General features: G+C 58.6%; 1 protein-coding gene across 1 annotated transcript in view; it reads left to right on the top strand.

Moving 5' to 3' along the window:
• Positions 1 to 13,331, top strand: part of Ccdc155 (coiled-coil domain containing 155) — a 21,608-nt gene extending 8,277 nt beyond the window's left edge. Inside the window, exons 7-20 of the mRNA XM_013509050.1 lie at positions 218 to 385; positions 1,074 to 1,191; positions 1,695 to 1,745; positions 6,491 to 6,568; positions 6,828 to 6,884; positions 7,107 to 7,166; positions 7,601 to 7,665; positions 7,768 to 7,855; positions 8,283 to 8,405; positions 9,899 to 9,957; positions 11,335 to 11,395; positions 12,674 to 12,738; positions 12,816 to 12,929; positions 13,020 to 13,331. Coding sequence (XP_013364504.1) covers positions 218 to 385; positions 1,074 to 1,191; positions 1,695 to 1,745; positions 6,491 to 6,568; positions 6,828 to 6,884; positions 7,107 to 7,166; positions 7,601 to 7,665; positions 7,768 to 7,855; positions 8,283 to 8,405; positions 9,899 to 9,957; positions 11,335 to 11,395; positions 12,674 to 12,738; positions 12,816 to 12,929; positions 13,020 to 13,167 — 1,255 coding nt within the window. The 3' untranslated portion in view covers positions 13,168 to 13,331. The remainder of the gene's footprint in view (positions 1 to 217; positions 386 to 1,073; positions 1,192 to 1,694; positions 1,746 to 6,490; positions 6,569 to 6,827; positions 6,885 to 7,106; positions 7,167 to 7,600; positions 7,666 to 7,767; positions 7,856 to 8,282; positions 8,406 to 9,898; positions 9,958 to 11,334; positions 11,396 to 12,673; positions 12,739 to 12,815; positions 12,930 to 13,019) is intronic.
• Positions 13,332 to 13,641: the final 310 nt, after the last annotated feature.

Raw genomic sequence — 13,641 nt, 5'->3', positions numbered from 1 at the left:
CACGCGCGCCCTTCTGTTCTCCAGCTGCCTGGGTTGTGTAGGGCCTGATGCCCACTGGTAACTGATGTGGGTGCAGGACAGGGGCCTTGCTAAGCTTGGGGAGAGCAGAGAAGTCCGTCTCCTCTTTCCCTTTCTCCAGAGCAGCCCCATCTCTCACCCCCAGCAACCACCCAACCTGGGCAAGGACCCGGGCAGCACGGTGACCCCAGCTTGCACTCCCCAGGCCTGCCGCCGCCGATCTGCTGAGCAGCCTGGAGGACCTGGAGTTCAGCAACCGGCGCCTGGCCGGGGAGAACGCCAAGCTGCAGCGCAGTGTGGAGACGGCCGAGGAGGGCTCCGCACGCCTCGGGGAGGAGATCCTGGCCCTGCGCAGGCAGCTTCGCAGGTGAGCTGTGCGCCTGGCTGCCTCCATGGCCCCGGCCCCAGCCTCCCCTGCATCTCCCGCTTGGGCTTTTTGACTACATCTCTGCCTTTCTCATCTTTCTGTCTCTCAGCTTTCTGTTTCATATCTCAAAGTTCCTGTCCCCCAGCCATTCTGGTTCTGTCTTTTCCTTTAGAGGTGGACCTCGCTCCCCCAACCCAGTACTCACAGTTGAACCCAGTGCCTTTCCAGTGAGCTGCATCCCTAGCCAGTCTCACTATGTAGTTCAGGCCGGCCTTGAACTTTTGATCCTCCTGCCTCAGCTTCCCAAGTGCTGGGATTATAGGCATGGACTCCTCTATCCTTCTTCTCTCTCAGATCCTCTGTGCCATTGGCCTTGTCCTTCCTCTGTGCTTGTTGTGCCCTGTGTCTGTCATCGTCTTCCTCTTTTAGTCTCCCACTTTTAGGTTTCTGTCCCACCTCCTCAGTCTTTAGGTTGAAATTGGGTCTCTGTAGCCCCTGCTGGGTCTCTGTCCTGCCCTTCCTCTCTGGGCCTCTCTCCCCTCCCTGTGTGTCTTGGTCTGCCCCACTCTGAGTGTCTGCCACTGCCCTCCCCACGGTGGTATTTCTATGGCTGCTGTCTGTCCGAGTAGATCTCTCCGTGCATCTCTACCTTCCCCTCCTCACATGGCTCCCGGCCCTGCCCAATCAGCACCCAGCAGGCTCTGCAGTCCGCCAAGGCCGTGGATGAGGAGCTGGAGGACCTGAAGACGCTGGCCAAGAGCCTGGAGGAGCAGAATCGAAGCCTCCTGGCCCAGGCCCGGCAGACGGTGGGTCCTGGGCCCCTTCCTTCTTTCCTTCCTGGAGTCAGAGCAGTTGCTCCAGGTCCTGCTCACTTTCTACCTACCACCACTACCACAGTGACTGCAGGACCCATTCTCCTGGCCCTGGGTTGGGTTGGGTGGGGTTTAGGTTTTATTGTTTTTGTTTTTTGAGACAGGGTTTCACTTTGTAGTTTAGGCTGACCTTGAGCTCACTTTGTAGCCCAGGCTAGCCTCAAACTCACGGTGATCTTCCTGCCTCAGCTTCCTGAGTGCTGGAATTGTAGGCATGTACCAACCTGGTTTGGTTTGGAATCAAGGTCTTTCCCTCTAGCTTAGACTTCCTTCTAACTCACAGCGATCCTACTGTCTCAACCTCCTGAGCGCTAGGATTATAGATCTGAGCCACCACACCCAGTTCCTGGCCCTGTTCTTTAATGACCCAGGCCGAGGAGGGAAGTTATGGAGGCAGAGAGTGGAAATGAACCCTTTGTCCTCTCTGGCTTGGTCAGGAAAAGGAGCAGCAGCACCTGGTGGCGGAGGTGGAGACCCTGCAGGAGGAGGTGAGCCAAGGCCCAGCACCACCTGTCCCCCTGCCACGCCAACCCCTGTGGCCTGCAGCCTAACAACTTCACACTGCAGGCGGGACCGGGCAGCCCGACAGTGTGCGAATGTCCTGGGCAGCGTCACACAAAATAAGAGCTGCACAGGTGACCGAGCTTGGGCTCGGGAGGGTGCCTGGCTTGCCTGAAGCCTCCTAGGCGGCTGTGGACCACTGCTCCTCTTGCTGTGGCGCGGTGTCCTCACTGTGCAGGTGAGCAAAGCAGAAGACACAGGTAGACGTGAAGGACATGCTTGCGAGGCGCTGGCTAGCGCCGTTTATTGTTATCACTACTTATGGTAAAAAGAAGGTGGGCTTTGAAGTCAGCCCTCAGTTCAGATCCCCTTTCTGCCACTTACACAACAGGCAACTTTAGGCTTGCGGCCTATCCTTTCAAAGCCTTATTTTGTTTCTGTTTTCCAGTGCTGGGCACAAAACCCAGGCCTCAAGTGTGCTAGGCAAGGGCTTCACCCTTGTGCCACCCCCCAACCCCCCACCCCCGCTTTAGTTTGATTCTCCAAGAACCAGAGAAGACCTGGCTATTCCATGGTGCTGCCGTGAGGAACACCAACACTCCTGCCGGGGCCTACCTACCTCAGCGAGTGAAGTTCAGCCTCACGTCTAATCGAAGCCCCATTTCATGAGACAGAAAATGTCATCTTAGTTCATTCTGAGCCCACTTAGTTCTTGTGGACGGAACTGGAATTCGTCGGCAATGGAACTCATCGCTGCTGCCCACTCCTCCTCCCCGAGGTGGCATCTGAGTTGCAGGGGAGCCACACGAGGCCCTAGTGCTCCAGGAAACCGCAGGTCTTCGCTGGGAATCTGTCCTCTCCGCTCTTCAGGAGATGCACGATCTTTCTCCCATCTGTTCTCAGCCTCGGGGAGGCCCGCACTTTCTGCCGATCTCTGCACTCACAGTCCTCGCTGCGCCTGCTGGTGGCGCCCACAGCCATCTGCACACCCTTCCAGGGGCCATAGGAGATCAGCCACTTCCTGTGGGCACACAGGGCCTTGCCAGGTCTCACACAGCATCTATTATCACTACCCAGCAGTGGGTCTGAGCTGGGCTGGGAAGGGTGCAGAGCGTCTTAGATTCCTAGACTTTCCAGGGCTCTGCAGTTCTGTGTCCAGCCCCTCCAACTCTCACAGCTGAGGGGCTTGAGGCTGGCCCAGGACTCATTTTCAGTCTCCTGCCTTTTTTTTTTTTTCCAGTACTGAGCTTTGCACTGAGTTACATCCCCAGCCTAGTGTTTATTTATTTTTGTTTGTTTGTTTTTTCCGGTACCGGGAATCGAACTCAAGACCTCGCGCTTGCCAGGCAGGTGCTGTGCCTCTGAGCTAAATCCCCAGCCCCTATTTTTTATTTTGAGAGAAAGTCTTGCTAAATTGTCCAGGCTGAAGTCTCACTTACGATTTCCCTGTCTCAGCCTCTCAGAGTGCTGTGATTATAGGCATCGTTTTCTCTTAACTCTTCAGCATGCTCCCTCAGCTCTGAGTGTCTCTGCCTGGTCTGGGTGGATCATGTATTCTGTCCAGAGCTCTTAGTCCTACCTCTGTACAGGTTTTTTTTCTTTGATATCCTGATTTTTTCCACTATGCCATGGCTCTTCTGTCAGCCCCCACTTGGGGCAGTGGGAACTACACAGCAGGTGGCTGCCCCAGTGTGAGGCGTGGAGCATGGACAGGATGTGATGGTTTCCTCCAGAGCATATTTTCTAGGAATAAGGAAAGGTTCTTCCTGGCAGCACCTGCTTCCTCACATCTCACAGCATCTAAACATGATAGCTGATAGTCAGATTGGTCCCTGACACAGATAACCTGGCCACTGAGGGGTTCCGAACACTTTCAGCTCCCAGGATGAGGACCTCTGAGGAAATGGTGGCTTCAACCTGAAGGACACTTACTTACTTAAGAGATTCTGAAGGATGTGGTCCCCGGATTGGTTCATTAGCTCACTGGCTTTTTCATCTGCTTCTAGCCTCATGGTCATAAGCGGCTGCAAGAGCTCCTGACCTCACATTCTCATTCAAAGCCAGGAGAGGAGGCCCCAGCAAATACCTACCCAATGGCACCTTGTTCATCAGAAGGAAGAGCCTTCTCCAGAGGCCAGCTGCCCCATTCCCCACCCTGCATGGACCCCTCTAATGCACATATTCTCCCCACCCCATGCAAAGGAGGATGGCAGATAACCTGATCTTTAATCACTAGGATGTGAGGCAAATAAGGAACAAGAATGGCTGCTGGGTCTCCTGAATCTGCCAAGATGCCCCTTTTCATTCACCTCCAGGGCTAGGGCTGGGACTCACCTGCCCTTGGGCGTGAGAGTGGATCCTTGAGGACCACAGAAGTGACAGGCAGGGGAGTGGCAACCAGCAGTCACCGCCTCCTGCGCAGAAGGCCCCTCCAGGCTGAGAGCAGCCGCCTCAACCAGCAGTGCCCTAGGCGCCAGCCTGCTCGATAAACTGCAGCTATTCTCGGTCACCACCCTCACGGCGGCGGGTGCCAGCGGAGCGGCTACAGATTGAGTTCTCGGGTTACATTAGGGAGGATAATGCCTGCCCCCTGCCCGTAATGTGACACCCGCCCGCCCGAAGCGACAAGCGGCCTTCTGAAGGAGGATGAGGCGCGCTGGCTCTCGGGTTTCTGCAGGAGCAGCTGAGTAACCAGCACCCCGTCGAGGGCCTGGGATCTGGCCCGCAGTCCCCACCAGGTGGACAGATGTTGACACAGCACTCCCGCCCGTCCTTTTCTGCCCTTCACCTGGCAGCCCAGGCCCGCTGAGACCGAGCAGAGAGAGGGCGGCTGATGGAGGACTTGGAGCCCAGCCGGCAGGAGCAAGGGCGGAGCTGGCGTTGGTGTCCCCAGGGCGCCAGAGAAGGGCTGTGCCAGAGGAACTCTGGGATGCCTCTGCCGCTGCCTGATGCCCCTCCTGCAGCAGCTTCAGCTCCATGCAGCTTGGGAGGCTTCTGGTGGTGGAAACATTAGGCTGCAATTTGGACCAGGTTTCGTTTTGCTTTGCTCTGTTTTGGCAGTACTTGGAGCCTTCACATTCAACTACATCACCAGCCCTTTTCTATTTTGTTTGTTGAGACAGGGTCTCACTAAGTTACCAGGCAGGGCTTGAACTTGCGATCCTCCTGCCTCAGCCATAGAGTGCTGTCCGTTTCATTCTGAAATCCCATTCTGCTGCTGGCACAGGATGCCCTCTCCTGGCCTCTCTGCTTCCCTCAGAGCTGCAGTCCAGACACCCCCGCTGCCAAGGTTGCAGTGGGCCGCCTGGGGCCCAACTCTTGAATTTACATTGGCACCCTCTGCTTCGGGCCATCTCTGCTTTCCCTGCACTCCCATGGCCAGGGTGAGGCTGTTTCCCTCGGTGCCCCATTCTGATCCAGCACCACATCTGGTATGGGGAAGAGTCTGAGGTTACAACAGACAAGGGATTTGGACTCACCTCACTGGGGTTTGCATCCGCTTCCCCTTGGTGTGAGCTTGGTCAGGGTTCTTACACACACACACCCCGTGCTCCTCTGCGGAGCTGGGAGCAATGGTGCTGTTCCTAGCTGGGGTGGAACACTGCACAGGAGCCTGCTCGAGGTCCTGGACAACCATCACCACCAGGAGCAGGAAGGATGCCAGCCAAATCCAAATGTACAGTGCCACAGGACAAATGACCTGGACTCTGCCACAGATGAAATCCCAAAAAGTACCTGTGAGAGAAATTACTGTTAGGTTAAAAGAAATGACACATTTCAGCCAAAGGCAGTGGCAGGCCTTGTTTTGATCCTCTTTCAGCAAACAAAACTGGGCATGGTGGCACATGCATGTTAGCCCAGCACTCAGGAAGCTCCAGGAGGTTCCAGGCCATAGAACTATGTAGCCAGGGGCTACAAAGGGACTTCGGTGCCAACCTGAGCCACGTGACGAGATCCTATCATAAAAAATTGTAACACAGAGCTAAGTGTCTGTATGAATATATACTGTGGACACTGCTGGTAATGTTTGTGCTCACTAGCATTCGTCAACTCGTGTTGTGACCGGGGCCAGTTGCACAGCCTTTCTGTGCCTGAGTTGCCTTTGTCTTTAAAATGGGGACTAAAAGCCAGGTGTGTTGGTGCACACCTGTAATCCCAGCCTTCGAGGCCGAGGCACGAGTCATAGGTCAAGGCCAACTTGAACAGCGTAGTGAGACCTTGTCTTAAAAAGACAAAAAATAACAATAAGATGGTGACTAAGAACTGAGTTGATGTGTGAGGTGCTCAGTAAGTGTCAGAAAATACTCATTTACTCCTCGCATTGACCCCAGGAAGCAGGTCCTTTTTATCTTCCTCCCCCACCCTCACTCTTGTACTACGGATTAAACTCAGGGCCTAGTGCTCTACCACTGAGCTCCATCCCCAGCCTGTTTTATTTTGAGATGAGTCTCACTAAGTTGCTCAAGCTGGACTCAAACTTGGGATCCTTCTGCCTCAGCCTCCCAAGTAGCTGGGACTACAGATGTGTGCCACCACACCTGGCTCCCTTTTGATTGATGGGGTGCACAGAGAACTCGGAGCTGAGGCCCCACCAAGATGGTGGGGTATTGAAAGGGCCACACATAGAATGTGCTTAGTGTGAGGCTGACACTGAGTTTTCAGCACATGGCAGCTGTTAGCATCAGCGTCGCCAAGGCTGAAGCTGACTGTCGTGCGTACTGTTCTCCTCCAGAACGGGAAGCTGCTGGCCGAGCGGGACGGAGTGAAGAGGAGGAGTGAGGAGCTGGCCACAGAGAAGGACGCTTTGAAGGTGCTGCCTCTGCCTGCCGCTGGACAGCTGCCCTTCCTGGGGCCACTGTCACCATCCGGGTTCAACTGCTGAGGCCGACTGAGCATAGGGCCCCGCTGTCAGGATCCAGCTCTCCAGGCAGCCCCACTGAACCCCCTCGGTGTAGCTGACCTCCAGGCTATCACGGGAGGCTGAGGAGAGGCGGGGGAGGGGAGCAGGCAGGGGGCCAGGCCAGGGCGTCCTGGAGGCCGGAGAGACGGACGGGCTCCTTCCTTGGCAGCGGCAGCTCTATGAGTGTGAACGCCTCATTTGCCAACGGGACACCATCCTCTCCGAGGTGAGGGCCTGGGAGGAAGATATTCGCCCTCCATGCATATCTGCCCCTCTCCTATGGTGCCTGAGCGGCCGGAAGGTGTCCCTGAGGTCACCAGCATGGTCCATGGGATCTGGAATCCGCTCTGCCCCGGCTGTCGCCTCTTAGGCCCCAGCCAACCCCGCTACGAGCAGCCTTAGTGTCTGGGGCCTGGCCCTGGACTCAGCTGGCTTTGTGCTTTCCCAGCGTGTACGCCACGCCGAGAGCCTGGCCAAGACGGTGGAGGAGTACAGAGCCACCACCCAGGTCAGCGCCCTGCCCTCCTCGCGCCCCTGCCCGTCTCGAACTTCCTCCCCTGCCCTTCCCGCTGTCTTCCTCCCTTTCTCACTCCCTGTCCGTCCTTCCTCTCTGACGTCTCAGGCCATCTCCATGCAGCGCTTCTGTCTCTGGGCCACTCGGGCTTCTGTCCTTGGGAGTCTCTCACATCCTGTATTTCTCTTGCCCCTCTGTGAGTCTGTGGCCATGAGCACCTCACTTTCCGGGGGTCCCCCCCTCTGCCCAGCTTCCCGTGCTTTTTTCGGCTGCGGCCCTCTCTGTCTTCAGCTTCCTAAGTGTGTCAGTGCTCACCCTGGCCCCTTGGCCTAGTGCTGGGGCAGTGAGTCTGGCAGCGGAGAGGATGGAGAGGACGTAGGTGGGGCCGAGTGGAGAAGCCAGTGACCCTGTGCTTGCCTCCCCTGCAGGAACTGAGGCGGGAGATCTCCCACCTGGAGGAGCAGCTGAGTCAGGCCCAGGAGGCGCCGGATGAGTGAGTGGGTGGTGGGGAGTGGGGTGGGGACAGGCAGGCAGGGCCTCAGGTGCGGGCTGGCGGTGGCAACAGACGGAAGCAGCACCCCGTCTGTGTGGCCAGGCTGCTGGAAGGGGCCCAGACAGGAGGAGCGGGCTGGACCACGCCACTGCCCGCGTCGCTGGGCTTGGAGCTTGAGGCCATTTGGCAGGTAGGCCTGGCACCCCTGGACGACACTGAAAGCCACAGGACAGAAACCCCAATGTCTCCCCACTCTGATGCTCACATCTGACCTGGCCCATGGCCCCAGAGCTCTCCGGGGAGCCCCTAAATCACACTGCTGCCAAAGAGCTGCCCACCCTAAACTCAGCTCTCCTCATACTCTGTCCCTACCCCAGGTCTGTTGGCAGCGCAGGCCCAGGCTGACTCGGCCCTGTCCCATCCACCCCAGCAGCCATCACATTCCTTAACCTCGTCCTCACCCTGACCCTTCCCTGGTCCTGCTCCCGCGCCCCAGCCCCAGCCTCACACCAGGCCTCTCCTACCCCTGCCGTCTTCCCAGCCCTACGCCTGCACCTCCCTCCACCTCTGCCCCAGTCTGGCCTGTCCTGATCTCAGAAATGACTTCTCCTTCCCAGAAACAAGAAGTGGCCCGTGCCGATCTCTCCAGTCCCCTGTGTGGAGTGTGGCAGTGGGGAGAGGTCACTCAGGAGCCCAGTGAGGAGCCTGAGGTCCCATCTGAAGTCTCAGATGGGGGGCAGGTGAGCAGAGGGGGACGCAAGGCCGCAGGAACCCCTTCACACCTTTGCTTGCCGCCCACTCCATGAGCAGATGTTGCTTGAGAGCCCGCTGTGTGCTGGACCTCAAGCCCCAAGCCAAACAGGGACCACCCCTGCCCTCCGGAGGGACCCGCTCTAAAGCAAGCACAGATCGTATGGTTTGTTTTGTTTTTTTTGTCTTTTTAAGACAGAGTCTCGCTGTGCCATTCAGGCTGGTCTTGAGCTCACTTTGTAGCCCAGGCTGGCCTCGAACTCATAGCAATTCTCCTTCCTCAACCTCCTGAGTGCTGGGATTACAGGCATGCACCACGCAAGCACAAATTGAATGGTGGCTTCTACAAATTTTCTTTTTTATAAAACATTGCCAGGAATCATCTTATTTAAAATTATAGCTCAGTGTGGTGGTTCACACCTGTAATCCCAGCACTCAGGAGACTGAGGCAGGAGGATCACTGGGAGCTCAAGATGAGCCTGAATGACATAGTGGCACCATTTCTCAAAAAAAAAAAAAAGCGAAAGTACTTGGGAGGCTGAGGAAGGAGGATCGCTGTGAATTTGAGGCCAGCCTGAGCTACATAGCAAGACCCTGTCTCTAAAACAAAACAAAACAAAACAAAACAAAACAGAGAAAGAGAAGAATATTAAATAGTTCAAGGAATGAGACCCTTTCGGGCAGCAGGAGCAGCCTTGGGGGCCTAAGTCCACATCACACTTTGGAAGTCTGGGTAGTAGTGAGGGATGAGGCCAGGCCAGATGACGAAAGGAATCCCTGTCAGCCTGAGAGATGTGCTTTTCTCTGTGAAACCACAAAAAAGCTGAGGGCGAGGGGGAGCAGTGAACTCCAGCAGGAAAGATCCTGCTGGGCTGCGTGAGGGACCAGCTGGAGGCTGGAAGGCCGGGGCTAGAGCGTGGAGATGGAGAACAGGGACCCATGGCACAGGTGGGATACACGGGGCTAGGGCTGGACAGGCTTCGGGGATGAGTGACGAGAAGAGGATACCCAGGAGGCGACACCTGGAGGTCCGCCCGGCAGCCACCGCAGGCAGCTGGGCGACTGAGCTGGAGCACAGGAGTGACTGTGTTTGGAAGGCGGCATCAGGTCGTTGACCAGGGTCAAGACCAGGAGGTGGTTCTGGGCAACGCAGAGGCCCTGGGTCCTGAGGAGTTGGGAGGGGCCCCGGGGCTCCTTCCAGCTAGTGAGGCGGAGCGATTCGTGGACATCCAGGGCTTGGGGGACCTTGAATTCTGGGTCCTGCTGGAGAGCACGTGGGAGAATCAAGAACAACTGTCCTGCCTGCGGCTTCTGTCCCTGGGAGGGTGACAGAGTGGCTGTCAGTGGGGGCACAAGAAGAGGGCTTGGAAGGTGGTGAATTCACGGGGGGGGGGGGTGGTACACAGGGTCTGGGACACCTGCAGGGGAGAGCAGGCACCATGGAGTGGCAGGAGTGAGGGACTCGCCCTTTCTGTTCCCACAGAGAGATTCCGAGGGAGAGCCGGCATGCCCTGAAGGAGCGAGGAGGGAGCTGTCCCAGTGGTAGGGAGCGTCTTCCTCATGAGCAGCCTTCTGCCCCCCAGTGACACCCATTCATCCCGCGGTCACGCCCCATTCGTGGATGGGTGTCACTCCTTCACTCAGAGCCTTGGTGGGGGGCCGCCGGCCTGTGGACCAGGCATGGGTCAGTGTCTCACGCTCTGGGGAGTCAGACCAGACCCAGACAGCTCCAGGAGGAGCTGCAGTGCCTGGAGGGGGCGACCCTGAGGACGAAAGAGGAGTTGGTGCAGGAGCTGTGTAGACAGGAAGCAGGTTGGCCACCCTCCCGCTGAGCACACCCTCCTGGCCTCCAGGAGGCCCCCCAGGAATGAGGCCCCGCCTCAGTCACCTTGCGCTGGGGCTTGGCAGTGCATCCAGCTGTACCCCTGAAGCCCAGCGTGGTGACTGAAATGTGATTGTCACAGGCTGTGTCCATGCCTCTGGGCATGTAGAACGCATTAGATGCTGGGCTGCCCTGGGACCTCTGGTTTCCGGTGGTGTCTCCCTCTCCCGCCTCCAGTCTCTGCCTGGGTGCCTAATGAGGCTGCCCTCGTGGCCTCTGATTGGACTTGTCTGGGAGGCGCTGAGATTCGGCAGGCTGGGGGCTCTGAGCCGCGGAGCAGAGCCTGGTGGGGGGCAGGGCTGGTCCCAGAAAGGGTGGGAATCTGGGAGTGAGGAAGGAGGCAAAGGACAAATACTGTGGCCCCGGAGCTGGCCAGGTTGAAGCCTGAGCTTGACAGGTTTGGGAGACTAAACCACCCATGTCCAGAGTAGAAGTTTTAGGAGACAAAGAGCTGGGGGTGGGGGGCTGGGCTCGCAGGCACCTGATGCTGCGTGGGGTGGGGGCTGAGGGAACAGCTGTCTCTGGGGGTGCGTGTGGTGGGGGCAGCTGCAGGGCTGGGTGCCTGATCCCAGCGAGGGCAGGGAGTGGTGCTGTGGACCTCTGGGTACAGAGAGGCACTGGCGGGCTCAGCTGGCCGAGGCCCAGGAGTGGCAGAGGCTGGGCTTTGGAGGTGATTTGGGTGGGGGCAGTGCCCGGGCCTTAAAGATGTTAGACGGAGACGCCCCGAACGCTCAGTGCTGTCAGTGGTGTGCGTGTGGTGCAGCGGCACACTAGGGTGTGGGAGGTGGGAGAAGCCAAAGCCTCCGTTCACCTGGAAAGCACTCGGTGAGAACTGTCCTCTGAGATAAAGAGGGTCCCTTGCCCTTGGAGGGGATCGCAGTCTGGCGAGTTTCATGGCCATTCTGAGAAGCATGGGCGTGGAGGGCCCATCTGTGCTGGGGCCCCACCTGCTTTAAAGGCTCCCCCGCAGCCTGCTGGGGCAAAGGGAGCCAGGCGGAGGGGGAGGAGGAGGCTTCCAGAGACTTCCTTGCCTTCAGGTTGCCCGGAAGAGAGGAAGCAGAGGCAGAGGAGGAATCAGAAGGGAAGAGCTGGCTCACGGTAGGCAGTCCCAGCACCCCTTACCAGCACCCCTTCAGGCCCCCCATTCACTCCACTCCCCAGCTAACTCCTCCCAGCCCCACCCCTCCTCAGCTCCTCCAGAGCGGAGAGAAGCATCGCCAACCGTCTTGAGATAACCAGGCCTTCCCAGTGGCTGAGGTGGGGACAGCCAGAATGTCCCCAGGAGACCCCCCCAGCCAGCCCACAGGACTGAGCCCACACCCCTGGATTGTGTGAATGCACAGTGTCGGGGGTCCACGTGCGGGTGGGCAGCCATCCTCAGCTGCCCTGTCTCCCAGCCAGTGCCCCCTCACTTCCCTACATGGGGGGGCTACAACCCCAACTGGGTTACCGTGGGGAGGGAGGGAAACTGGGTGAGAAGCCCACGGTGTCCATTTGCGGCGGGGGAGAGCCAGCCTGGCTGCGTCCCTGGCCCCCTCAGGATACTGCGACACTCTGGGGCCCGCACTGTGCCAGCTCAGCGTCTGCGCAGCTGTTGTGGTGATACCATCAGCTCTCTTGTCAGGACCACGCAGTGAGGGGCCTGGTCTCACACCTGGCACAGCGGCTGGCAGGGGGTGAAGACGTAGCTGGGGTCTGTCTGCTTTTCTCGTTGCCTTATTGGTGTCATCATTCCTGGAGCAAAGCTGTGGGGGTGGGAGGGCACAGACCCGTGCAGAGAAGGCCCTGCCAGAGACGCCGGCAGGAGGCCTGGGCACAGGCATGGACAGTCTGAGGCCCACAGTGTACAAGGCCTGGCGTGGGATTCACACCTGCAGAGGTCCTGGCACTGCCGTGGAGACTTAGAAACTCCCAGAACCAGCTGGGACGTGAAGATGACGACATGAAGCACTCGCGCAGTCCTGAGTGCTCCCTGCAGTCAGCCCTCTTCTGAGCCCGTCCCACTTTTTTTGTTTTTTTGAGCCAGGGTCTTGCTGTGTAGCTTAGGCTGGCCTTGAACTTGCAGTGATCCTCTTGCCTCAGCCTCTCGAGTACTGGGACTACAGGCTGTGTGCCAGCACACCCAGCTTCCTGCGTTCACTCCTCTAGTCTTCTGTGAGGTGGGGACTGTCACATCCCTGACAGGTGGAGGGGTAAAGTGAGGCAAGGAGGTGCGGCATGACCTGCCAGAGGACGCGTGGCCAGAAGTTGCAGAGCTGGGGCTCCTGCCTGACACTGTGTTCCAGAGATGTGTGCCCACTGCATCCAGGGGACTGGCCCCCGGCCACTGCCAGTCCAGGACCCAGCACCCCAGGGGTGTCTCCTTTATCCTCCCAGGCCGATCCGCCCATCCTTCTGAGAGACCCTCCCCCTGGAGACATCACAGAGTGCCCTCCTCAGAGGTAATGTGGCCCACAAGGACTGGAGGGGACGTGGGGGCAGAGGCGGGGGGTAATTCCTTCCCTCTCTGTCTCCACAGTCCTGCTGAGCGGGTGCTCCAACAAGCCCTGGTGCCCGTGGTGAAGGAGCTGGTCCCAGTCGGGAGGCCCTGGGGCCAGCACTGCCTGTCCCCGATGTGTCCTCAGCCGCCCAGGTGTGCCCTCGAAGCATCTCGAAAAGCCGGGAGGTGCCAGAGCCGGGGAGGCCATGGCTCCCACGCTAAGCCCTCTCCTGCCTCCCCCAGGGCCACTCGGCACCCGCTGCTCCCTGCCCGGGTCCTCGGCCCAGTGCTGCTGCTGCTGCTGCTGCTCTCAGTGCTGCTGCTGGGCCGGGCCCCGCCGCCCGCCTGGCCCCACCTGCAGCTCTGCTACCTCCAGCCGCCGCCCGTGTAGGTGCCACCTCCCTCACCCCTGCTCAGCCTTGTCACCGCCTGCCAGCCCTGCGCCCCCAGAGCCAGTGCGGGGGCAGCCATGTCACTGCTTTGGGTATTTATGTGATGTCTCCAGATTTCCTACTACTGTGACTCCATTTCTTAACAAAAACAAAATGCACCCAGTAATGGCTTTGAGACTGGATTATTTATCTCCTTGACACATAGGCTGGAGGAGGGAGGGTCGTGTGGCCAGGGCCTCGGCAGTTCTGCGGCCCTTTCCTCATGCACAGATGACAGCTGTGATAGCTCCCAGCATCCCATCGGGAGCCACCCGTCCCCGTGCTGGGAGGGAAGCAGGTGCCCCTCCAGGGCCGGGCATGTTGCTGCCCACATGCGCCCCTGTGAGTGGGGGGCCCTGGGCAGGCAGGTAAGTGGGCATGGAGGTGGCGGGGAGCGCTGCAGTACGTGAGGGCCCACAGACCACAGCCAGAAG

This window comes from Chinchilla lanigera, unplaced genomic scaffold (assembly GCF_000276665.1).
Source record: "Chinchilla lanigera isolate Chin_1 unplaced genomic scaffold, ChiLan1.0 scaffold00158, whole genome shotgun sequence".
NCBI lineage: Eukaryota > Metazoa > Chordata > Mammalia > Rodentia > Chinchillidae > Chinchilla > Chinchilla lanigera.
Note: the sequence above shows the minus strand (reverse complement) of the source record. Positions and strands in the feature narration are given on the sequence as shown.